Source organism: Mobula hypostoma, chromosome 4 (assembly GCF_963921235.1).
Source record: "Mobula hypostoma chromosome 4, sMobHyp1.1, whole genome shotgun sequence".
Lineage (NCBI taxonomy): Eukaryota > Metazoa > Chordata > Chondrichthyes > Myliobatiformes > Myliobatidae > Mobula > Mobula hypostoma.
Window position 1 is genome coordinate 77441894 of NC_086100.1, and position 26091 is coordinate 77467984.

The following is a 26091-nucleotide window of genomic DNA, read 5'->3' on the forward strand; positions in this document are numbered from 1 at the left end:
ATGAGCGATCATCAGAAAATCCCATCTTTTGTAGTAGACAGAACGAAAGTGCTCAACAAGGTGTTCCCTTAATCTACATTGGGTCTCACCAATATAAAGGAGGCCACACTCATTTGGAGGAGCAACATCTTGTATTTTGTTTGGGTAGCCTCTAACCTGATGGTATGTGCATCAATTTCTCTAAACTTCTGGTAATTTCTTCCCCTCTCTTTTCCCATTCCCCATTCTGATTCCCCACTCACTCCTTCTCTTCAGGTTCCTTCTTAGTCAGTCCTTTACCTCTTCCACCTATCAACTCCCAGCTTTGTATATCCGCATCCCTCCCTCAGCCACCCACTTTTACCTTTATCTGGTTTCACCTATCACTTGCCAGCTTGTACACCTTCCATGAACCCTCCTCCCCCCACCTTCTTATTCTGGCTTCCTCCTCTTCCTTCCTGGTCCTGATGAACAGTCTGAGCCGGAAATGTTGACAGTTTATTCCCCAGTCTGCTGTTCCTCCAGCATTTTGTGTGCATTGTTCAAGATTTCCAGCATCTGCCAAATCTCTTGTGTTCATTATTTTCACTTTCTTAATTTTAACTTGGTCATTTATTACTTTAGGATTCAGATAAGATATCCACATTGGGTTGGGCATCACATTTGGGCTTGGCAGATTTTGCTTTTGCTTGGACATATTTTATTTGTCGGCAATCATGTGAACAGAAGGAGGTGTCATTTAGTTGAAGTAAACTGTGCTTTCATAGTCAGGTTGCCTGGGAATAGAACCTACATTCACCCACACACCTACGAGGATCCCAATCAAGCCGTCCGAGACTTTGCAAAGGAAATAGATGCATCCTGCATTAGGATTGAAAGAGTTATAGGAGGTGGTAAGTAATCCGATATTGAATGGATGGGAGGTCTTCTCTAGGAAGTTTTGGCCATTCTTTTTATTGGTTGTTTTGTTCAGTGTATATGATCTCAACATTCAACTTTTTAACCTAACCTGCACCACTCTAGTCTTGTTTGATGCCAAGCCTGGACCACCTAGCTGCCTTGTTCTATACCAAGGCTCGACCAGTGCTAAGCTTGGACCACCCTAGTTCCAAGCATGACCCCCAACCTTCAAATCTTGTTTGGTCAGTTATTTACCTAACTTATTTCCCAGTGTTTCCTCTTCACTCTGGGAGGGAGAACAAATCCATGAAGGCTACCTGAGCAATCAGGACATCATCACAATGATCCTGACTTCACCTGGCACTCACTGACATACACTGACATACAAAGCAGGCATGACTGGATAGAATCAAGGACAGGAGCTTTGGCTGATCTCCTCATCCCTGCTCCCCAGAACTGCAGGAACCAATTTAAATAGACCAGCTGCTGCCCTGGCTTATTTCAGCTGCATTCAACAGAGGAAATTAATTTCTAAATGCAGCTTGGTCTCTGTGGATCTGAACGATTCAGTGTGGTGAGGTTGTATTTCCACAGCTGTGCTATGTTCTCTTCTGCTTGATAAAGGCTCAGGATTCTGCTCCAGTGTTATCAGAGAGATTGAGAGGGGCATAGTCAAGTAAAATCTGAGTTTGCAATTTACCCCAGAGACCTACTTTTAGATGTCTTCCACGACATAGACATTAACTAAATCTGACCTCAGAATAAATTCACTGATTGACTGTGTGCCCAATTATGTCCTATTGCTGCAAGTAAAATTGAATAACTGATGCATAATAAAATAAACTATTATGATCTTTTTCCCCCAAATACTCTGATCTCGCCGGTTGATGGCGGATTACCTGAGTAAGAACTCCCTCTCTCTGAGGATTGGAGGACTACAAGAAGAAACATAATAGGCTGTTCCCCCCCCCCCCCCGCAGAGTGTAGCAGGCTGAGGACTGACCGTATAGAGGTATAAAAATATTGAAGAGCATTGATAAAGCAAATGAATATCCTTTTTCCAAGAGTAGTGAGTCTAAAACTAAGAGGCATTGGTTTAAAGTGAGACAGGAAAGATTTAAAGTGTACCTGAGGGGTAAGGTTCCCACATAGAGGACGATGCATTGAACAAGCTGCCGGAAGAAACTGTAGAGCTGGGTACTATTACAATGTGTAACACTCAGGGATATTGGCTGGTGTTTATCTAGGGGAGACCCTGTCCGCCCGCCAAACCGTGTCTCACGGTTGCATAGTTGCTGTCTAATGCCACCTGGTACAAACTCACACATCAAATATCAGACAGCACACAATGTACGATTTACAGATTACACTTTATAAATCTTACTGGAACTATGTAATTAATAGAGATACAATATAAAAGGGAAAGTAAAAGGCGCCAAACTTATCAGAGTTCAACCACTTCATGCACAACCGTTGGAGCTCAATTAATGAGGTCCTCTTTCCACCATGCGATCTCCTCCGACCCCCTCGATTCGCCACTCGGGATCAACCACGGTGGTCAACCAGAGCGCGTCCAGCACGTCCTTCCTCTTTGGTTCTCCTCCTGAAAAGCCTGCCAAACTACCCGGTTCCCAGCCATATGAGACAGAATCTCACCCACAAAAAGATTAACATGGACACTCATTGGTTCTTTCTCTCTATTAATAATATAACCCAAACAAGCAGAGAGCGAAAGAACTCCTTTATCGCAGTTACTATTACAGAAAAGCCATTTTTATTATAACATAACAAAGAAGCCATTTTATTAGCCTTAGCAGTAACATAAAAGAAGAAACCCCTTACAAATGTTTAAAAGACATTTGAATGGGTATAGATAGAACAGGTTTAGAAGGGTCTGGGCCAAATGCAGCCCAATGGGACTAGCTCTGATGGACATCTTGGTCAGCATGGAAAGTTGGGCCAAAGGACCTGTTTCCATGCTGTTTAACTCTGTCGCTCTGTAACTCTATGACTGTTTCTGTGCCTCACCAGGAGAATTTGGGGAAGTTTGTAGTGGACGCCTAAAGTTACCTGGGAAGAGAGAAATCTACGTCGCCATCAAAAGCCTGAAAGCTGGCTACTCGGAGAAACAGCGCAGGGACTTCCTGAGTGAAGCGAGCATCATGGGACAGTTTGACAACCCCAACATAATCCGCCTTGAAGGTGTGGTTACAAAATGTAGGTATTTCTAACAGAATCAGTTTTCATAGAATACTACCTCCCCTGTTTGAGGCGTTTGCTTTTTGATGTTGTGCCCAAGATTTATGACGGGGATTCAGATTATAAAAAGGAAATTGAATTTAAATGAGATCTAACTGGAGGTGTTGCCTGGTTATACTGTGTGGAACAAGCTTCTTCCAATGGTGGCAAGTCAGCAATATAATTACTTAAGTGAGACCTCTGACTTCAAGTAATTTACTTGGATTTGGACATCCTGTACTACATAGCATTCACTTAAAGAAGGATTACAATGCCTTTTGGGATTATGTAAAACAGTCAGGAACCACCTGCTTAATAAACTCTTGCACAACCCCATGAAAGCAGCAGTATTGAGAGTGTTCCATCTGGTGTGCATCAACTTGGCTTTGTTCTCTTTCATTTTCCTGCTGATTTGTTTCCCTCCAGTGCTAATAGAGCTGCCAACCTGCCAGGATTATCCTGGAGTCTCTGGCAATATACATGACTTTACAAGCAACACAGGAGGGAAAAAAAGCAGAGGCATTCAAGAATTTGTAACTTGTGTTGAATACAGAATGCGGAAGACTATTAAATCCCTCTTCCAACTTTCAGTAAGATTGTGCCTGATGAGACCTAATTCCATTTGCACAAAGTCCCTTAAAACCAAGTGACTGCATGAAGTTAACTGGTGAGAAGTAGCTGGACTTATTCAGAGGGAAATATCATGTCCAATTGTATTTTCACCTGATATCCACATATGTATGCTTGCAGTGGAAGGGTATGAATAGGAGTTAGTAATTATTGTCAGTTTAACTTAATAACACTAAGATCAGGGGTGATAACCCTATAGTGTTCTAATATGCAGATAATTCATGGTAGCATGTGTGCTAAGCCTTTACTTTTGTGCAATTAGAACCAAGACTAGGAAACAAGATGGAAATCTTGGTTATGTTCAAAGTTGCCCACTCTGCAGTAACTTCAGGAGGATCAGATTGATCACCGTATTGGTCTGCTAGCAGCTCATGGTGTACGCTAAATACTGGCTGTAGAAATTGAAATGGAGTCTTCTTCAAAGTTCAAAATTTCAAAATAAATTTATTATCAAACTACGTATATTTCACCATATACTACCTTGAGATTCATTTCTTTAGGGCATTCACCGTAGACCAAAGAAATACAATAGAATCAATAAAAAACTGCACACAAAATCTGACAAACGTGCAAAATACATGTGCAAATCTTTGACATTAGTTTTAATGTTAATAGCTGTTAGGTTTGCATTTTGTTCAGTAGGAATACTGTATATTACAAACTGTTGTTGAAACAAGTCATAAAATTATCACTGAATAGATCTGAATGTTGGATAGCAAAGATAACTATGAATCATACAAAATTAGTTACCAATGGTTTGAGACAACCAAAGATCTGCAAATATATAGCACTTTCTATGTCCCTCAGGGTGAGAGGGAAAATAGATCAGCCATAATGAAATGGCAGAGCAGACTCGATGGGCCAAATGGCCTAATTCTGCTCCTATATCTTATGATCTTATAGTCTCTCTAAAGTTTCCACATCCTTTCCCATAATGAAGTGACCAGAGCTGAACGAGGTACTCCATATCTTGTGGGAAATGTGCACACCAAATTTTCACACCTGACAGTGTGATAATAAGGTGAGGTTCTGTTTAGAGGTGTTAACTGAAGGATCAATTCTGTTTAGGATTGCAGAGTTGACTGCATGGTCATCTGAGAAAGAGGCAATGACATTTTTTACATTGACCTGAAAATGCAGACCTCTGGAATAGAATTTACACCTCAAATTTGTGTCAGACGAGAATGCTACTCTGCAATATATACCCAGTAGTTTGCCACAGGCAGTTTCGTACTAATTTCCTCCTCCTTAAGTGCATTACCAGGCTGAGAGAAGTTTTAAATTATACCTGCAAAGATCAGCAATAATAGACTTCCATCACAAATCTGCTTACTGAGACTTGTTCCAATCAATACAGATTGACATATTCATCAGATTTCAGCAGTTGTGTCTGTTTATGGTGAGCAGGGTTTACAATTCAGAGGTAATACAGTCAACTAAAATTGTAAACAGCCATCACAACAATAGTAGAGCCAGGCAAACATTAAGTTGTTACAAGATGACTGCAGATTTGTTGCATGGATGCTGATTCTCAGTGTCGGTCTTGAATAGCTGAGAATTTCAGCTTTTTCAGGACATATTTGAAACAGATTTATTACACATCTGCCCACTAAAAGGCAAAGTTCCAATGATACAAATAACTGTTGTTAATAAAATATGCTCCACTGCTAATTAATAATGCACTTCAATAACATTTTTTAGGATTGGTTGGTTTGGGCAATACTGAATATTTATTTTCCATGTGCTCATTAATGAACTGAATAGGTTACAGGGGCCTGTCTCCGAAGCCTTTGGCACATGGATCAAAATACTCATCAGCCTCAACTTCTGAATATGTAATTCTGATTAGTATTAACAATTCAGACAAACACGCCTAATTAAATAGATTAAACTTTGTCACATTATCATGAATATTCAGTTGAAGAACTAGATTGAGAAACATATGTAAGAAGATACAAAGGAGGCATACATCTTGCAAAGAGATTTTTAAATATGACACAGAGAGGTTTTAATGTGGAAATAGAATTGGATTGTATTTTTATTAATCAACAGTTTTGAATCTTCCATTGTGACAAGGCTAAATTAGCCAAAATTGAAATTTTTGAGATTTCTTTTATTCATACCCTAGTCCTATTTAATACGCAAATTTTAAAATGGAAATGTCATCCAATTCACTTTTGGAAAAAGAATGCACAGAAAGTTTTATGATTAATTTGGAGGATGTCACCACACATTAAAGTAAATGAACAAGGAAAACACAGAGAAATAGAGAATTAGCTCATTGGTCCACCATCCCTCATTTTGTGTCTGCAAAATTTTTCCCCAACATCTCAAAACAACCAAAACTTCCCAACACCATTTCTTTCTCACAAGACTTTATTGAAACACACTGGTTTTGAAACGAGAGAGCACCTGCATTTGACATAAGAAGATTAATGTTCGTAACCAATTACAAACTGTTACATATGAAATACTTACTTTCTTTGTTTGGATATTATTACATTTTAAACAATTCCAGTTTTTTCTTTTATTTCCAAAATTTCTTAATGTTATCTCTGCTGTTTAATAAATGATGGTCAATATCTACAGATGTCTTGGACTAGATGTTCCAGATGTAGGGTGTATTAAGGGTCAGGAGGATTATGTCAGTCAAAGCCCAGGTTATGGTGATCTTTGCATAGTGCAGTAATACCATCAAGCTCAAAATAGCAATTTGAAAGAGAATCAAATAAATTATCTGTAGTTAATTTTGTTCACTCTTGGAAGAGAAATAGCTAACTTCAAACTGATTGTGGCAAGAGTAGTGAGTGGCAGGGGAGGTTGTGGATGGACACAGCCTCTTTGATTTGTGTCCATCACCAATGAGATGCATTTAAAACTCCAGCACATTTTCTTCAGAATCAAGTGGAGATGTAATGACATAATTTCAGCAATTATCTTCAAGTCAAAGTTGTTCAGCCTCCCACTTAATCTCAGGATATTCAAACTGCCCCACAGTGACTCATCCAGCAATGCACCTTCTTCTCACCGCCTCAAAAGACAGAATTGGCTGTTCAAGGCAAAGATAACAAAATCTTTACATCAGGTAAATTTCTTTACCACAGAGTTGTGAAACTTGGCCTTCTCTGCCAAAGAGGGCTGTGGATGTTCAGTCCCTGCCAATAGTCAAGGCAGTGATTGACAAATTTTTAGCTGTTCAAGCAATCAAGGAATTAATGTGGGAAAGTCGGGCTAAAATCAGGGCCAGTGGTCTACTACACAGGAAGCTCCTCTAGCAAGGAGCCCATCAGCAGACAAGTTTACTCCCAGACAAAAATAATAAAAATATAACCTTCACCCTAACTAAGCGCACACTTGTAAAGAATGTAAATCTATATATGAGGATGTTCAATTAAATAGTTACTCTTGAGAAGCTGATGGTCTCAACAGCTGGAATAGAGATTGGTACACATCCTTACCTTTAATATCATTCCCTACATTGAATGATACCAAAATGGGATGGAACCAAAAATGTGCACTTATGATTATTTGTCCTTAAGGAATGGGCTAATGTTTTGCATCAGCATACGTCACTTAATTTAGTAATTTAGTTAGGTCCAGAAATCTGATGCTAATTGAGTTTCCCATGCAAATTATATAGAATTAAATATATAACTCGCTTGAACTCTTTGTTGGTATTAAAGCTGTTGAAATGTCAGCAGAATTGCAGAATTTTTCTGAGAGGTATTCTCCAAGGAGCACCAGTGTTGCTTGAGTTGAGGGCTATGTAGTTCAACTACAACCTACAGATAAAGTTAATGGAAGGGAGCTCATTACTGCAATCAAATATTAAGGACTCCAGTCTTCAGATGAAGTCCAAAAACTAGGATCTGATACATCTTGCTGTCCACATGGATGCTTTGTTGACACCCCTGGGGAGAATAGAAAGATTATCCAGCAGGAAAATGTATGAGGCAGGGCATTTAAAGAAGGAATGAATGATCCCTGCAATTATTAACCAAAGGCCAGGAAGAATTTCTTCTCAGCTACAACAGCTATAATCATACACCTTGCCAGATCGAGGGAAATGTTGCCTGTTCAGCCACTATAAGAAGAGCCTGAATCTTATTGGGAACAAGGTCTCGGGTACTTCAATCCTGGTAAGGTTATCCACAACAGTAGTTTAAAACCCCGATTGAAAATGACATCCTTTACCTGGGCAAAGACTGAAAAATGTTGAACAAGGCATGATTCAGGCAACCCACATACTATGGAGGAGTTGTGTTCCTAGAAAATAATTCATGGCATAAAATTCTATGCTGCTAAATCCTATTTTCCATTGAACTGGAGTATTGTTCCTATGAGATGCTTTTTCTCTCAGCAGTAATGATCATTATCACAACTGCTGGTTCACAGCGGGAAGCCATTTAAGAGATTACCTTCTCAGTTTCCAAAGCAAATATCTTAAGTGGTCAGCAGCTACATTTGCAAACAAGGGCATTTGAAGACGCTGTAGCAAGTCCCACAACTTTAATTCTTGCACAGAGCTTCTCTCCACCATCTGACCTCTGTGAAACATCGTTTTACATCAGTGAAATCCCTTTTACATGGCTGTTTATTTCACAACTTGCATGTAAATTTGCTGGCCCTGTTTTAAAAATGTTGAGAGTAAATAATATGGAATATACTTGAAAAATAAAGCTGCTGGTCAGCAAGATGAACCTACCATGTTATCTGCACCTGCATCAATAAATGCAAGTTGAAAAGATATATAAAAATTGAGACAATTGGTATTTTCTTTTGCCTTTTGTATTTATTTAACTATTTATAATTAAGCCCCCCACATAAATATCATAATAACTTATTTTTTCTATATTTTGAATTTTTTGGATATTGAATTCCACAAGGACAATTTTTTGTAATCTGATGACTATAATCTGGGACAACTCACACAAAATGCTGGAGGAACTCAGCAAGTCAGGCAGCAACTATAGAAATGAATAAACAGTCGATATTTTGAGTCGAGACCCTTCTTGATTGCCTTTCAGTATTTGCTGGAAGCTTCAGGAAAAGAATAAATGGGAAGAAGTCATAGTGGTAGTGTACAGAACGTAGCCCTTTACCTCAGCATGCACATGTTGCACATCATGTGCGCATTTATATTACTCACATTTACCTGCATTTGGTCTGTTCTACTCTATGCCTTGGCAATTCAAATTGACATCCCAATTTGACATTGCTTTCCAGATTCTAACCACTTTCAAAATGACCCAGATCCTCTTCAAAACTCTTGCTTGTTACCTTAAACTGTTCTAGACATCTTTGCTAAGAAGAAAAACTTCCTACCTTTTACCCTATTTTCTCTCCTCATATTGTATATCTCTGTCAGGAACTCCTATCTACCTCAGTTTCCCCCATTCCTATAATTGTTTGAATAACCAATTATCTCAATAGAGGGACATCCCTTGTGTGCTTACTGTACACTGTGGTTTTAATGATATAGGGAGTTTTCACTGATCATTATCTTTCACAAAACTATTGCTTTATTTTAGAAGCAAATCTTAACTACTGAGGAGGAATCTGATTGCAGTCCCCTCTGCATGGATATGTGACATATTTTGAAGGAGATAACGTGCAGAATTGTAATCATTAGCTGCCGGATTTCCCACCGTTGCTAACGATCTCAAGCTCCACAGTAATACTTGATATCCTCTTGAAGCAAGGGAGCATGAGATAATTAGCAGTTTTGAAAATGCCAGATCGACACAATTACTGATCATTATGTGATATTTCAGTGGCATCCTAGGCTCAAGTCCCTTCAGATTACTCAGTACCATTAAGTAGCAGCAAAGTGCACAGAATCATAGGAAATCCATCATTACACAAGATTACAAATGATGAATGTTACAATGCTTAATTTCAGTCTCACTTATGGGTTGGAATTCAGACTTCATGGATTATTTATAAAAACAAGAAACCAGAACCACAGAAATGTTTTTTTTTCTAACATAGTCAACCTCCTTTTTCATTTAAAATAAAAACAAAAGAAAGCTCAGAACTTTCAGTGAGACATGCAGCACATGTTCAGGGAAAAACAGAATCAGTAATTCAGGTCATGTTAGTTTTCAGTCTGTCTACTAGCATTGACTAGTAATAGTGCACCACTGAAGCAGTGCTAGAAGTTCACTGGAACCATGTTCCATAATCATTGCATAATGTGTGAAACAATAGCATTTGTAAGGTGCTATTGAACCAAATGGATATTTCATCCTAATATCATTCAACTGTCCCTCGTCCACCATGTATCATTTCTGTCCTTGACATCGTGTAATGAAAGCTACTTGCAAAAGACGATGTACTAACTCAGTTTTCACCCTCATGAAATGAATATTAGATAACATGATTTGTTTAGGAATAGAAGGCTGAAATTGGCCCTCGGAGACCTTTGTATGTTGCTCCACATTTCCAGCAGCCAGTTCAATAATATGTCCGATTTTCTTTTGGCCACTGGCAGTGAAAAGTTTCTACTTACTTTAGCAGCAAGAACTGTGACTTGCAACAATGTGCTGAGATTTGTACATTGACCTGGTTTAATACTATATTCACTTTCATCAAATCGTATCGAATGTTAGTTATTTCAAATCAGTTCTGCCTTGTTTAACAATAATTCTACAAAAAATTAACACCAGCCCAATATATTTTGAACAGGAAGTTGGCCAGTTAAGAGATTAATTTTACACAGAGTATTGAGCAGGGTAATTTTGACAATCCAGATCAATTGTGCTAATAGAACTAGTATTTACTGACTTTCCTATCCTCAAGAAGTCATTTGAAAAGCCCTTCCCGCAGGCTTGCTTGTCATTCTCCTCCTGTGTTTCTTACTAGTTAGCGTATGCAGAAATCAATTTAATTTACCACCTAGGTCAGAGTTCAATATATTTACATAATTGTGTTCAAGAAGTCTCAGTTTATTCTCTTAGAATTATGTTGGCCTGCTGTTTAAGAGAAAGTCATTTAAATATCCTCACTGTTGGTAGCTAATAAAGCAGATTTATGGCCCAGAAATTCGAGTTTCCTCTGGACCTTCTGTGCCTCTGAGGCACAAAGTGATGAGAGTCGCACAGTGACAATCAGTTGTTTGGAGTGTGCTTTTGGGATAGGCAAATATTTGAGATAACCACCAAACAGGCAATAGCTTGATATGGCTCATCCCACTTATCAGTCGTCAGAGGTGCTAACCCATTTTTAGGTAACAACTTATATACAGCTGTTGAACATGTTGGTTGTTTGCACTGTTTTATGAGACCCATGTTTTTTTTTCATGCAATGCCCAAATGTTTTAAAGCACCAAAGAATCTGAACCTTCACTTGTTTTAGTCTTCATTTTAAAGCATAACCCGTGTCTTATACAGCCATTTAAATAGTTCTGAAAATAAAAAAACAAGCAAAACAAAATAATATTGCCATAGTATAGTAGATCATTCAGCCCATTGTTGCTATACTAACCCCTTGAAAGGGATTTACTGTACGACTAGCCTCCTGCATAATTTTCTTCAAGTATTTAACCAAACATACATTAAAAATTATTGAATTGGAGCCTTTCAGGCAGTGCTTTCTGAATATCAACATCTTGCGATGTAAAGAGGATATTCTCCAGTCGAAACAGCTTCAGTGCCTATAACCTCTAATTGTGCCTGCAGAGACTGACCCTTCTTCCACTGCAAACAATAACTCTATCAAAGCCCTTTGTTACTTAAAAATGATTAAATAAATCTTTAATCCCAACTCCAAGGAGAATAACCCCAGTTTCTAATGAAAAGCCTTCAACCTGAAATTTAAACTGTCTAGTCTTCCACAGACAGTGCCTGATCTGCTGAGTGATTCCAGAATTGTCAGGTTTTATTAGCCCCAGATTCAATTGTTTGGAAATTATCTGCCTCATCCTACGTGAATATTCCATAATCTCCACCGTACATTCTAAAAGGTCCTGACACTTTGTAAAGTGATAATTCAGAGATTTACAAAAGACATTCCTTGATTTTTATGCCTTATGCATCTGTTTGGAAAGGTGAGGATCCGATTTACTTGTGCAGAAATGTGCATCATTTGAATGACAGATTACCTTGCAGATTAGTTGTGACATTTTCAATGTTTGTCTCTGAGCCTCTCTCCTGGGGATTGTAGTAAGTGTCAGTTTTGGGTCAGTGGTAACACTGAGCCTAAAAGTTTTGTGTTCAAGCTCATCATCCAGACTGACATTCCATTATATTAGGGAGGGAGCCCCGGCCCGTATTTCTGATTTTGGTATTAGTACTTGAAGTTGATGCCACATTGCCAAAAATTACTATAGTTTAAGAAGTATTTAATTGGGTGCCCCAGGGCTTTAAGTGAAAGAGGCAGAGGGACATAGCCGTTAAATTACTGGAGTATTGATCACGAGATATTTCAAATCTTGCCCCTATGGTTGGGGAATTTAAATTAATGAAAATGACATAAGCAGGTAAATAAATAAGACACCACATCTAGAGCAGTAAGACAAGCAATAAAGATGATCTCACTGACAATGTCCATGTCCTGTTAAGGAATGAAAAGAAAACAGACTTTTGAAATAAATGCACAATGAGTGGATCTTCTTAGAAAATATAAAGGACGTATTGCTAAATTCTTGCCATTAACTATCTTGTACCGTATCTGATACTGAAATGGTCCACACACTATCTGTTGCAACCCCCCTCATATTGTTGCTGAAACTTCTGTCTATGAGTGGGAAAGAACGTTCGTCCTCACCTGCCCATCAAAGTAATTTACCAGAATGGAATTTCTGCAGGGTTTTGAAGTGCAACTCCACTGAATTGACTGAAACATCACAAAATATACATAGGAAACTGAAGTAAAAGCAGTGTACAAAATTATCCAAAAAGCCAAATCACATTTTTGGGTTTTTACTGATCATTTTGATTTTGTGGGGCTTTGAGGAAGCTCTTAAAATAATCTTTCTTTGGCACAAGAACCCTAAGAATGATAGGTTAAAACTTTTGTAAATTTGTATTCATATCATACATTTTTTTTGTCCAAAGAGAGGAAGGCAGCATTCTGGAAATTGAGCCAGGTGACATGGAGCATTTATTAGTGGGAAGATATTAGGGAAACAGCAGTATAACACAAGATCAGATTAGAAAATAATATACAACACTCCAAAGTAGTCTATTAATTCCTACATGAGATTTACCTCAGATGGTAGGGTGAAGTTTCCACAGTGGATTCTTTTTTTATATTGGTACTGTGTTTTGCACCTTGGCCCCAGAGGAACTTTGTTTCCTTTGACTATTTTCATGGGTATTCATGTATGGTTGAATTGAATGACAATTAAACCTCAGCTGACTTATATTCCAATTCATAGGGGTGGCTGTGTAGCACAGTGGTTAGCACAATTGCTTTACAGAGCCAGTGGTCACATAACAGGGTTTGATTCCCGCTGCTGTCTGTACATTCCCTCTGTGTCCACGTGAGTTTCCGATGGGTGCTCCATTCCCTTCCACATCCGAAAAATGTGCAGTTAGGTTGAGGAATAGTGAGTTGTGGGCAGAAGCATGATGACACTTATGGGCTGGCCCACCTATAATCATTGGACAGTGTTGGGCGTTAGCACAAAACAAAATGTTCTTTGATACATGTGACAAATAAAACTAATCTTTAATCCTACTTGGAGTCTTCCACTAAAAGTTGGAGCAGCATATAGGTGATGTTGGTCAGAAGTTTCCAAGCTAGATTTTAAGGGCAAAGGCATACTTAACCAATATAAAAATTGCATCTAACTGCCCAGCAGCAACATTCATCTGCAACAGAGATGTAATTTATTTTTGAAATAAATTGGAAGGATAGCCCATAAATGTTAGAAAAAGATCAACAAAGGAGTTTTAAGAGCTAGTTCTAGTCCTAATCCAATCAAATCAGTAAAGCTAAATTATATTACCATCAATTTTCAGGTCTAAATTGCTGTTTGTTTCCTGTGTAAAAATGACATCTGTTCAATTTTTGATGTGGGTCAGCAGTTTATTTAAAGTGACATAATTGTATCCCATTGAGATAACTCAGTGAGCCTCTGAGTTGCGAAGATCATACTTCTAGTGCCCGATCTGTTCAACTAGCTAATCTCAGCAGGCAGCGAGTAGTTTTCCCAAGCATCTTAGCTCAGGGATGCAAATCAACTGAACTTATTGATTGCTTGATTGCTAACCAACACTGAGAAAGAGCAGGTTGAGGCTCAGTTAGCATGCCCCTTTCTGTAGTCGGGAGTAACCTGCTGACACTCCAAAGGCCTGCATATTATAATAGCCACTGGGCAAGATGAAACTTGTAACCCCGCTGCTGTATTTGAACAGGAAATCAATGTCCTTTGGAGTGGAAATGCGAGGAGAAAATGATGTGAGAAGGAAACTAAAACCATCTCACTGATGTTAATATATGTTTGCATTCTCTGAACCATTTAATTTTGAAAAAAAAAATCACATTTTTAAGAACATAAATAGGTATTTAATTTTTATACAATTTTTAACCTGAAGCTAATGCAACATTGTGTTCTAGTTAACCCTCTATTGGAAACCTTTCTGTAGCTTCTGTTTGCTATACAGCTATGACACATCCACTGTCTTAAAATACAGAACGCAGAGATACTGAAAGAAAAATATAGTCTTATTCTCTGATATAATACTGCAATTTATATTGCGTAGGACTTTGCGCTATGTTTTTACTCATAACACTTGCTTGAGCAGTCTCTGTCAGTGACCACTGACCAAAAGAGCACTTATGCCGGATGATCACTCAGATGTGTTGGAGGAATTCAGCAGGTCAGGCATGCCTATGGAGAGGAATGAACAGGCAACGTTTCAGATCAAGCCCCTTCATCAGGACTCGAGAGGAAAGGGGAAGAAGCCAGAATAAGAAGGTTGGGGAGGGGAAGGGAAGGAGTACAAGCTGGCAGATGAAACTGGGTGAGGGGGAAGGTGGGTGGGTGGATGAAGAAAGAAGCTGGGGGGGGGGGATTGTGAGATAAAGGGTTGAAGAAAAAGGAAACCGACAGGAGAGGGCACTGGACCATGGGAGAAAGGGATGGATGAGGGGCACCAGAGGGAGGTGAGGAGAAAAGAAATGCTGAGAGAGGAGGCAGAATGGGGAATGGAGAAAGAGAGAAGGGGGGGGGCAGAAAAATTACCAGAAGTTAAAGAAATCAATGTTCCTCCAACTTGAGTGTGACCTCATCATGGCAGCAGAGGAGGCCGTGAACCGACTTGTCAGGATGGGAATGGGAGGGCCAGCACCTTCACTCAGTCTGCCACAAAAAGCACAAATTCCCGGTGGCCACCCATTACAATTCGACCTCCCATACCCATCCCAACATCTTGGCCCATAGCCCCATCTGTGTTCTTGCTGGCTATCAAGTCGAGTCTCTACTTACAGTAATACCCTCTAATGCAGGGGTTCACAAACTGCAGTCCACAGAGTTTAATGGTAAAGCTCCTTGGACATAAAAATGGTTGGGAACTCCTGATTTAAGTTTTGTATGCAATCTAAGGAGTGGAGGACATAGTATATCATCCAAACTTGTATGTAATTTTATTACATATTGTTCAACGCTAAGTGTTTGTTCAGTTCTTGGACAACCTGCTTTATTTATAATTGACATCCAGTTTCACCAGTTTTATGCTGAGTTATCCATGATCTCACTGTAAATAAAGACTTTAAATGGAAATTGCATTTATTGCAACCTCCAGATGACCTAATATGCTTGACAGCCAGTATGTGCAGGCATAGGTGTAATATAGGAAGTAGATTGGCCAACTTATGAGCAGCAGGTTGCCAGGTTCAGCACTGTAATTAGTGCAGTTACCCACCATGACTGTATATTCTCACCTCTGGCACAATCTCTGCAGAGTTTGCACGTTCTCCTCATGGAATTCTGCCAGCTCCACGTTTCCTCCCTCATTCCAAAGGTGTGCTGTTGTTAATTGTCCACTCTCACGTTAGCCGCAAGCGTAGGCATCTGGCAATAGAACACAAAACAAAACTGGGGAGATGATAGAAAGAGAGAAAGTACATTGAGCAATGGGGGGGGGGCTGTGGAAATAAGGAATTGATGGATGACTCTGCCAAAAGTTCCTAGTTGTATGTAATATAATAATAGCATATAGATAACATTATTAAAATGGCTGAAGTTAAATGTAATTCCCATGAATAAGTGCAGTACTGTACAAAGACTCTAGAATGTGTATGGGGAAATACACTTTCTATAAATCCAGAAACAAATATACACATTCTTGCACCACCCACAGCTTTTCATGCATAAAAATCACATCTGCCCTGCCGAAATACATTGACTGCAGTTCAGGCTTCCTGCTTACAGAAAAACAATATGTTTGTGTTAAATTACAGCATAATGATTCTCTTTTAAATCTATTTGACTAAGTGGGGGAAAAAAGCACAAGTCACATTCATGGTGGGAGCCTAGGTTCCCTTTCCTCCTGCCACTAAAGTCAAGTTGAGAACGTGTTGATCCTTATAGAGTTGGCAGTGTAAATGTCAAGCTAGTGACAGTCAACTTTCAGAGAGAGGAGTTACTAATCAGTTATATTTACTGCTATCACATGTTTCAATTAAAGTATATCAATTGTTTTTGCTGATTGTTGCATTAGACTATTCAGCACAACCCACACATGCAATATAAGGTTTCTGTACAAAAGCCACAGGCAAGGCTCCCCTTTAGTGATTAAAATGCAGAAAATTACCCTCTAAACGTTGCTCACTTGCTTGCTAATTATTCTTATCCCAGATCAGCACTGCTGAAACATTTCTGTCTGTGGGAACGTGATGTCCACAAATGAGTTTCCTACGTTACAATGGTGACTACATTTCAAGTACTTCATTGTCAATGCAGTACAAAATGTGATTTCAACCTATGCAGAAGTAGGTGAATAATAATGAACGATGGACAGTTAGCATAATTTAATCAGTGGATTAAGTCACTTTGAAATGTTAAATCCATATCATAAAGTTATATTAGTATTGCAGTGCTATATATTCTATCAGCAATTTAAATGAATCACCTCCACTATAGAAATATGAATACAGCTAGGAAATTCTATCTCTTCTGTTCAATGATGCATATAATAGTGACTGATGAAAAATTCAATTGAATTTCCAGCAAGCTAGAAGCTCAGCCACCGTCAAACTGGGAGTTATTCCCCTCACCCGTGTCGCTGGCAGAGACTGATTTGTCAACAGTGTCCCTTAGAATGAACTTGCAATGATTGTCTGTCCTTATCCCATCTCCAAGATGCCAGATCGATCTAACAGCTCCCCACTTAGAGCTCGATTCGTATTGAAGGTAGCGGCCAAGCCTCCAGCATGCATAAATTCGATCGGCTGTTTCATCAATCACTGTGATAACTATGTCACAGAATGTAACCTCAAGCATCGAACCTTTCAATCTTTTCCAGCTTTGCAAAGAAGCTGGACAAGAGGCTAATGGATATTTAATTTATAGGGGAAGCTGTAGCTTTGCTTCCCTTTTCTAAAAAGATGGAATGTTCCTTCTTTAGTACTGATAATTCACTTGCACGATGCTGACCCAATATGATGAGAACCTAAAACTCAAAGCCCTTTCATCTTGCTCTGTGGTTATTGACCATCTTGGTTTCTGACACAAACCAGCATTATTGCCTTTGGGTTCAGGAAATGAGAGCAATCTGTCATGCCTGACAGTCTATATTTTCTACGTAATAGTCAGACAACCATTTCTTGTAAATTTAGCTGTAACATTGTACCTGCTGTCCTTCTTGTCCTTATAAAGATAGATCAGTAATGATTTTAGAGCAGATTCATTTCCATCCAGATTTTATCATGTTGTAAAACAATGTCAAGAATCGTCTTGACGATGCAGAAACTACCAGATTGTTTTAACCTAAATTGATAATGGAAGGAACTGCTTTCACAAACTACTGAACATGTGAAAAAACACAGAATAATATTATATAGTGCAACCTTTTACAAAATGTTTTCCATTGTAGGGGCACACCCAAAGAGTTAATATCCTTCTTTCAGATGCAGTCCTCTTATTTTTTTAATCTTGTCTGTATTATAACAAAAAAATTGAGAATAGAATAAAATCAACACCAAAAAAAAATAATTCAACCTATCACATCCTTGTCAGCTCATTGAAAGGAATCTTTTTCTGCAATGCTATCATTTTTTATTTTTTAATCTAATTCCTATTTAAAACTATCAACCCTTTAATTTAGTGCAATCCAAATCATAACAACACTGCATTAAAAGAAAATTTCCCCTGGTAGTTTAAGCAATTATTTTAAATCATCATTGTCTGGTTACCACATTAACAAGAATAAATTACAGAGGCAAAGGCCATTTTAACCCTGGTTTGTAATATCCAGGAATAATCAGAATATCTTAAATGAAAGAGTTAATGCAGTGCTCAGGAAGATGAAAGTGCAGTTTATCCTTGTCATGTCACTATTCATTTGGTATTTATTGTTAAGCAAAGACAGCAGGACATTAAGATTTAAAATACAATATCTGGGAGGGCATTGGGGAGGTTCTCTATCAGTGTTTACTATCTTTCATTTTAATGATGACGGCAGGGCTGATTTATTTATTTTTGCTGAAGCATTAGATAATTGGTAATATTATTTATTACCATAAAATCAGATACTGTTTTCATTGTAAGGATAATAATAATCTTAAAATGATGGATTTCACTATTAATCTGTCTGATATAAAGTACAATGCTCACTAATAGAAAAGAAATGCTTAACATTTATTTTCAGCATCTCATTTTAAGCCTGCAGCGCTTTATTTTATTTCCAGCATTAAAATATTTCTGACTCCAAAATGCCAGAATCTGTACAGCTGGGATAATAAAACTGTAACTCCTCCCCTTTTTCCTTACAGATAAATATATAAATGTAGACTTGCTGCCATTCGTGAGCTTCGGATAGGATGGCCTATATGTTTTACAGCCAACAACCCTGGGGAATTCAAATTTTCCCCTTTTGGAGCTGTGCAGGTGTGCACACTGACTGCAGTGGAGTGAACACGTGTAAGTGTTTCACTTCACTAGTTCATAAAGATGAGTATTGGGGCATGTCCAACTGCCCTTCCCTACACATCCTTTCATTTTAAAATGTAGCACTGTCATAATGCAGTAAAGAATAAATTTTAATGTTTTTATAATCAGAGTGAAGACACTTGCTGGTGACATGAAACATAATAATGCATAAATATGAGTGCATCCATCCCTTAAGTATGGTAGGAAAACCAAATTTGTAGACGGTTGGCTGTTTGCTTAAATAATCATGTATACCATGAAAAACTAACAACTTTTCTTCAAATTCAAGAGTTGACCCATTTTAAAATGAATCTTTTATAAATTGAACTTTAAAGAACAATCTTCATTTCAAAGAAAGCTTGGGGAAGATTTGGTCATGCATGGAATAGCATGACATACAAAAAGAGTCATATCAAAACCCATCATTACATAACCTGCATTAAAGATTTTAAAGATTAGCTTTATTTGTCACATGGACGTTGAAACAGACAGTGAAATGAGTCGTTTACATCAATGTCCAACACAGTCCATGATGTGCTGGGGGCATCTCTCAGGTGTCAGCATGTTTACGGAGCTAACATGACATTACCACAGCTTACTAATCCTAACCGGTATGTCTTCAAAAAGAGGGAAGGAACTAGAGCACCCAGAGGAAACCTATATGGTCACAGGAAGAATGTACAAGCTCGTTACTGATAGCAGCAAGAATTGAACCATAATCACTGGTGCTGTTAGTCGATGCACTAACCTTCTAAAACAAAATCTTTAAAAACAACCCTTTTGAAATCAAAATTTGCCCAAAGTACTTCCATTAAGATTTACGCTCATTAAACGTTTTGATTAGTAGAATTTTCATATTTCACCTTATTGAAGTCCATGTTATTGTTTCACCAACATTAATTTGACTTGAAAGTTAATTGGGTCTCCATTCTGCTAGTGTATTAATTTAACTAGTTTACAGAGAGTAGTGTTCAGTTGCATAAGGTCTTTGATGTGTTGTGCCACACTGGGTGGTGATGTATGCAGATACATAGGTAATACAAGATTCCAACCTGTTGTTGGTAAATCAAGAAAAGTATTTCAAATGTAGTCAAACTTAAGCCCAGTGGGGAGTGAGTTTTACAGTACTATAATTTACAATTTCCACTGTAATCTTGACTGAGTTGAAGGTATTCTTCAAATACAATCATAGGGTCATAAATACGAGGAGGAGCAGACCTGCCCAATTTTAATAATTCTTTGATTCCTCTACTATCCAGAGGACATATAAAACCAAACTGGCACCGTATTCTTCATTCTGTTAACCTTAACAGCTATGATTGAGCTGTGCTGAGTTTGATCAAAACATGATGGAAAATTATTGCTTTCACATTTTTTTATATTAAAAAAATCTGCTATTATGATCATTATAGTGCTCAGAATCATCTTGCATCAAAGCAGATCTGTCCCTTTAAATAAGAGGAGTGATTTTGCATGTGCAATTTTCAGCAGGGAGTCTCGCTTCCAGATGCAAATGTTGGAAAATGATGCATCCATTATGTTTTGTAATTCCAAAGCATAAAACTAATTGAAAGAAAAACATGGGAGCCAGGGGATAATGTGTGTACTCTATTTTTACTTCTAGTGAGGCACGCTGTTATGGTGAGGTGGTGTCATACACTTATACATATAATCTGTAATGAATTATCTAAGCTGAATCAAACAGATTTAAGCATTACTCAAGTATCACTGAAATATTAAATACACATCTCACCTCCCTGCTTATAAACTCCAAATGAAAATAGAACGCATCTCAAGTTATATATACACAGTATAGTATATGACACAACTACAATATAGACATCCGCAGAAGAGAAAATATTAAATTGTCCCATTCACTACTAAAGATTTGATCGCTATGTAGGATTTCATACTCTTGTGGGACAACATCATTCCTGATGCAGGGGAGGGGCGTGTTACTCTGCTGGGCAGGTGAGACTTGTGGCTGTGAAACAATCTCAGGATCTAGGGCCTCCTCCATGCTGGTTGTAGAAATTTGCTCTGGGACTGTAGGAAGTGGTTCTGACAGCTTTAGATACCTTTATTGTCCTTCATTTTCATTGAGCACTATGTTTACCTTGATATGTTTGAGTTTTCCACTGCCATCCTTGAACACTGCTGTGGCATCATCCAGTTCATTCGTTATGTGCTGTGTCAATGATGTGGACGATCATGGTCTTTCCATGACCATGATTGTTCTTGGCTAATTTCTCTACAGAAGTGATTTGCCTTCTTCTTCAAGACAGGTGACTCCAGCCATTATAATACTCTTCCTACTTGGCATCATCAGTGGCATAACCAGAACTTTTGATATGCACCTGCTGCTCATAAAACCGTCCACCATATACACCCATGATGTCACGCGACCCTGATCAGGGGTCCAAACAGGTGCTACACCTTGCCCAAGGGTGACCTGTAGGCTAGGGGAGGGAAGGAGTGCTTTACACCTCCTTTGGTAGAGATGTATCTCCACCCAGCACTCTGCATCATCTAGTACCTTCCTTAGTTCACTTTTAGTTGGCTCCCGTGCAGGGAATGTGGCATGCAGCTAGTGGATGCTCTCCAACCAAGTTGTAGTTGTCTCAGACATTTTTGGCCCTACAATGGTGTCCCTCCCGTTTTTACCACATACAAGATCAATTTGACTTGTTGGTAGGTCTATTTCACTATTACAAATGCCATTACCAAATAAGCTATCTTTCCTCCAGTGTAAGTTCTTAGTCTGACATATTCAGACTTCAGTATGGTATCTTTGAAAAGTCGTTCAAGCTCATTTTGTGAAATGACTGAAACAGCCAAACAGATGTCCAATTTTATTTTAATTAAATTGCTGTTCTCTTATGGCTTGTCTATTGTTAGCTTTCACATGGCAAATCTAAGGGCTACTCAGACCTGTGCATCACAGCGTTCTAAGATTTTTCCTCAACAGTATGCAAATTAGTGTTCTTTTTGAAACTGCAATTTGACTTTTTATCTTTTTCTCTTCCCTGTGCAGTCCATTTCTTTTTGATGCCTAACGTTCTCATAGTATTTGTCCTACTTTGTTGCACTTTCTGCAAATTTCACCTTTAAACTTGCATTGCTCTGGTGCACATGAGCCTCTGCCACAATGGTAACACACATTGTGTGTCAAGGCCAGTTTCTGTTTAGCCATTCACTTTTGTTCCTGACTGCGACTCAATTCTGCCTTTGTCTGCTGTTTCCATTGAAACAGCAATTTCAACTGCCCTTTTAATTGTAAATTGTACTTCAGTTAGAAGCCATTTTTGATTGCTTTCTTGTAATAGTCCACAAACTAAACAATCGCTCAGTGCATCATTAAGGCCAACATTGAAAAGACAATGCAAACTTTTTCAATTCAGCCACATGCGCTGAAATGGACTCTCCTACCTTTTGATCCACTTATGAAACCTAAAGCGTTCTGCATTGAACAGTGGTTTCAGTTCTATATGTTTCTGCAATATTTTCATTATATTCAACAAAGCTCATTTTAGCTGGTTTGGTTGGAGCAATCAAACTTCTAAGCAAACTGTTTGACTTTCCACCCGATGCACTCATCAAAAAATGCCACTCATTTTTCATTGACTATTTAATTTGCTTCAAAATACTGCTCAATTCAATCAGTATACAGTACCTGGTTATCTTTTGTGTAGTCGAACACCCTATCTTTTTGATGTAGCCAGCCATTTCTGTTCTTTTTTTTAAAAAAATGATTATTTTTACCTAGTACACACTGTTTATGAACCTGTGAATTTCATCCATTTTCTGTCTCTTTTTAACTCTTAACGTCTCATTAAACTTTCGAAGATAAAATGTGCTACTCTTTTTTAATTCAAACATCTTGCTGGGCTTCAACAGGTAGTGAGTTGTCTTGGTTTTATTTAAAACTTCCTCATTGCCATTGTTATGTTTTGTAATGCCAAAACATAAAAACTAATTGAAAGAAAAACATGCAGCCCAGGGATAATGTGTGTATTCTATTTTTTCTTTTAGTGAGATGCACACTTATGATTTGATGGCGTAATGACATATGCCATTCATGTACTTCTACATATAACATGTAATGAATTATGTAAACAACAAAGAATACTTAATCAAACAATATATCTGCAATATTTCTCAAATATTACTGAGATATTAAATACACAACACATGCACATGCTAAAGTCAAGGAAGGGAGCTTAAAATTTTCTGCATCTAGCAATCACTTATAGTACAGGCCCCCAGGGAGCCTCCAAAATATCTGTCAGAGGTTCACTTGATCATTGATTCCAGTACAACATCCTCTGACCTTGAGATGGCTTCTTGAAGCAATACCTTTTCTCAATGCATTGCTAGTAAGAAAGCACTGGGCTATTTAATAACCCTATAAATATTTACAGCCTGTTGGAAACCTTGATGTATTTATTTCATGTTCTTTCTACATTTCACAAATGCAAAATGAGGAAGGAAAGGACTAGTTATCCAAGGGCACAGTGCGGTCCAGATAAATCAGTCATTCTAACTCATTGCATTACACAGGGCAGCAGATAAAAGACACCTGAAGAATAAAAAAGGAATTTTGATGGTTTCTTTGCTCTTCTGGTTGATCTGTTGGCGTTATATGTACTCAGTGTGAAGTTGTCAAAGTACTTTAATAATTTGCAAGCACAGGTGCTCTGCAGCCTTTGCGTAGCAGCTGACATATTGAAATGAGCTAATGGTTCTCATCAGGGCCCTCCTTCGCTGCTTGCTGTTTTGATTGGACCAATCCATCAAGCCCATCTTCCACAGGCTCGCAAATATCTTAGACAGGAGTTCATTAATATTCAGGATTTTATGGACATAAGAATTCTCAGTAGATTGCCAAGTCTAATTACCTGCTGACATTTATTGAATGCTTTGATTAGTGCATATTGTAATGAATAGAAAGCATGTGGTAGACGACAGGAAAGGAAGCCAAGTTGCACACTGTTGTCTTAGTTAGACATTGCCACAGAACAAATGTAGGAGATGCTTTTGTCTTGATGCATAGCAGATGGCAAATGAATAAAAGGCAAAAAAAAATGGCTCTAAATTTACCATTTCATTCCTATATTGGTAGTCACAATAACTTGCCCATAGCCAAAGGATACTGAGGAAACTTGCAGTATGAACTAAGTCAAGATATAATCCTTTCATCAATGTAGTTGATGATTAAAATATTAACTCCATTTTACCAGCAAGATCATATTTGTTGCTGGTAACTCTCACTGGAAAAATTGAGTATTTTCTAAACTCCTTATTTACTGCTTCAAGTTTTTAAGCACATGTCGACCAATTTGGATCTATTCAAACAAATAACCACTTTATTGTTTGCACAGTAAGGAGCATTTCTGCAGTTCTTAGTAGGACTGACTCAAAACTTTTAAGCTCATTTTGCTGTCAAGTAATATCTCATTCACAAATGATATTGATGTAATTTCTTCTAAATAGCAGCTGGAAGGGCAAGAATCGTAAAATACTTGTGATTTTCCTTTTGGCAAGTTCAGTTTACATGGTGGCCTCATTAATTCTCTCAGTTGTCCATCTCAGTTCTGGTTCTGTGATAATGCAATCAAATCCATCCAGTTCCATCATTGCTCAGGCACCACTTTAAGGAGCACCAATCAGTCATCCTGGCATTCCATGGGAATTGTTCTTCAAAGGTTCCTCTTTCTTTAGAAAGAAAGGAGAATAATGCTCTTCAAGGTTTCCATAGCAGTTCAGTGAAGAGGTATAATCTAGTCATTCCCTAGGGTTCTGAAGAAACCTTTGCCATTTGTGTACAGTAGATATTTTGGTTTTGAATTTTTATATTTGAACCCAGTTTTGGCTATGTCAGATTATAAACACTAAGCTAATCTATATTAATTCTTTTTCCATCTCTTGACGAACTCTTTCTCAAAATGTATCAAGAGATACAGATTGAAGCACAATCCTTTAGAAGAGCTTTGGAATAATTTGATTTCTGTCACATTTGTACAAGTTTTCAGAATCTGTATATTGGACTGCAGTTGATAAATACTTGGAAACAATTTTATTAAATGTTGCTATCTAATTGTTAGATTTTCAATAAAACATGAGTTTGCCTGTATCCTTGACACTCATTGTTACAATGCACATTAGCGATTTTCTGGCCAAAGTATCCATTTCGTTTGTGGCCTGAAACCATGCTCTAAAGAAAAAGCTATATAGACAATTTGATTTGACAGTCATCCATTATATAATCAAATCTAGACAGATTAAGATGAGAAAATAACTAGAACAGAGAATGTGGAATGAGATGGGGCCATCAAATCTCATTCCATTTTAAACTAGGATTCAGTTGAAACACTTCCATGTCATGACTAAGCTAAACCTAGGTTGACACCTCAGTGTAGTAAAAGATTTAGATTATGTTTCGTTGTCACGAGTGCATCAAAACAGACTGTGAAATGTGTCTTTTGCATCAAATCAAATCTAGAGAGGATCTGCCGGGCAAGTGTCCGCCGCCAACAAAGCAAGCCCACAACTCACTAAACTAATCTGGAGGAGACCTCGGTAGTCACACAGTATGTTGAAACAAAGCCTCATCTACTCACACAGTGGGTTATAAAAATCTTTGAAGTCGGGCTTGGGTAAGGTAAAGGTAGTTGGAATTTTTGCACAACATCATTACTAAAACAAGTTATCTTGTCATTTATCTGCTTTCTGATTCATTGGTGGTGGACTACTTTAGGACAAACTTAGAATTTTGGATTTAAAGGAAGATGACCAAGTACAATTCAGTTAGCTTAAGGCACAGGTGTAGTTTGCAGATAAATCCAAATAAATTTAACAGAGGTTCAAGGCTTTACAATGTACAGTACAAAGGCAAGTTACAATAGAACAATGCAGATCAGGCAAAATATTCTTTACTAAAATCATCCAACTATGAAAATGCGACATGATCTGTCCTCTGTTGAACAGTAGAAAATACCACCGTGTTATATTACAAAGGATCAAATACATCTGAATTAAAATGAAAGGCTATCGACCTGAACATTATCTTCATTTCTCTTTCCACAGATGGTGGCTGACTTGCTAAATATTTCCAGCATTTTCCATTTCATTTCCGATTCCCAACACCTGCAGTATTTTACTTCCAAGTTGTTGAGATTGATGAGTGGTTTTAAATAATGACACAAAATGAAGTACTATTATTACATAATGAATCCCTTATATCAGGC

At 38.0% G+C, this 26091-nt stretch overlaps 1 protein-coding gene across 1 annotated transcript in view; it reads left to right on the forward strand.

Moving 5' to 3' along the window:
• The window catches only part of LOC134345414 (ephrin type-A receptor 3-like), a 380595-nt gene that overhangs the window by 332348 nt on the left and 22156 nt on the right, over positions 1-26091 (forward strand). Inside the window, exons 10-11 of the mRNA XM_063046042.1 lie at positions 747-872; positions 2911-3096. Of these exons, the coding sequence (XP_062902112.1) occupies positions 747-872; positions 2911-3096 (312 nt within the window). The remainder of the gene's footprint in view (positions 1-746; positions 873-2910; positions 3097-26091) is intronic.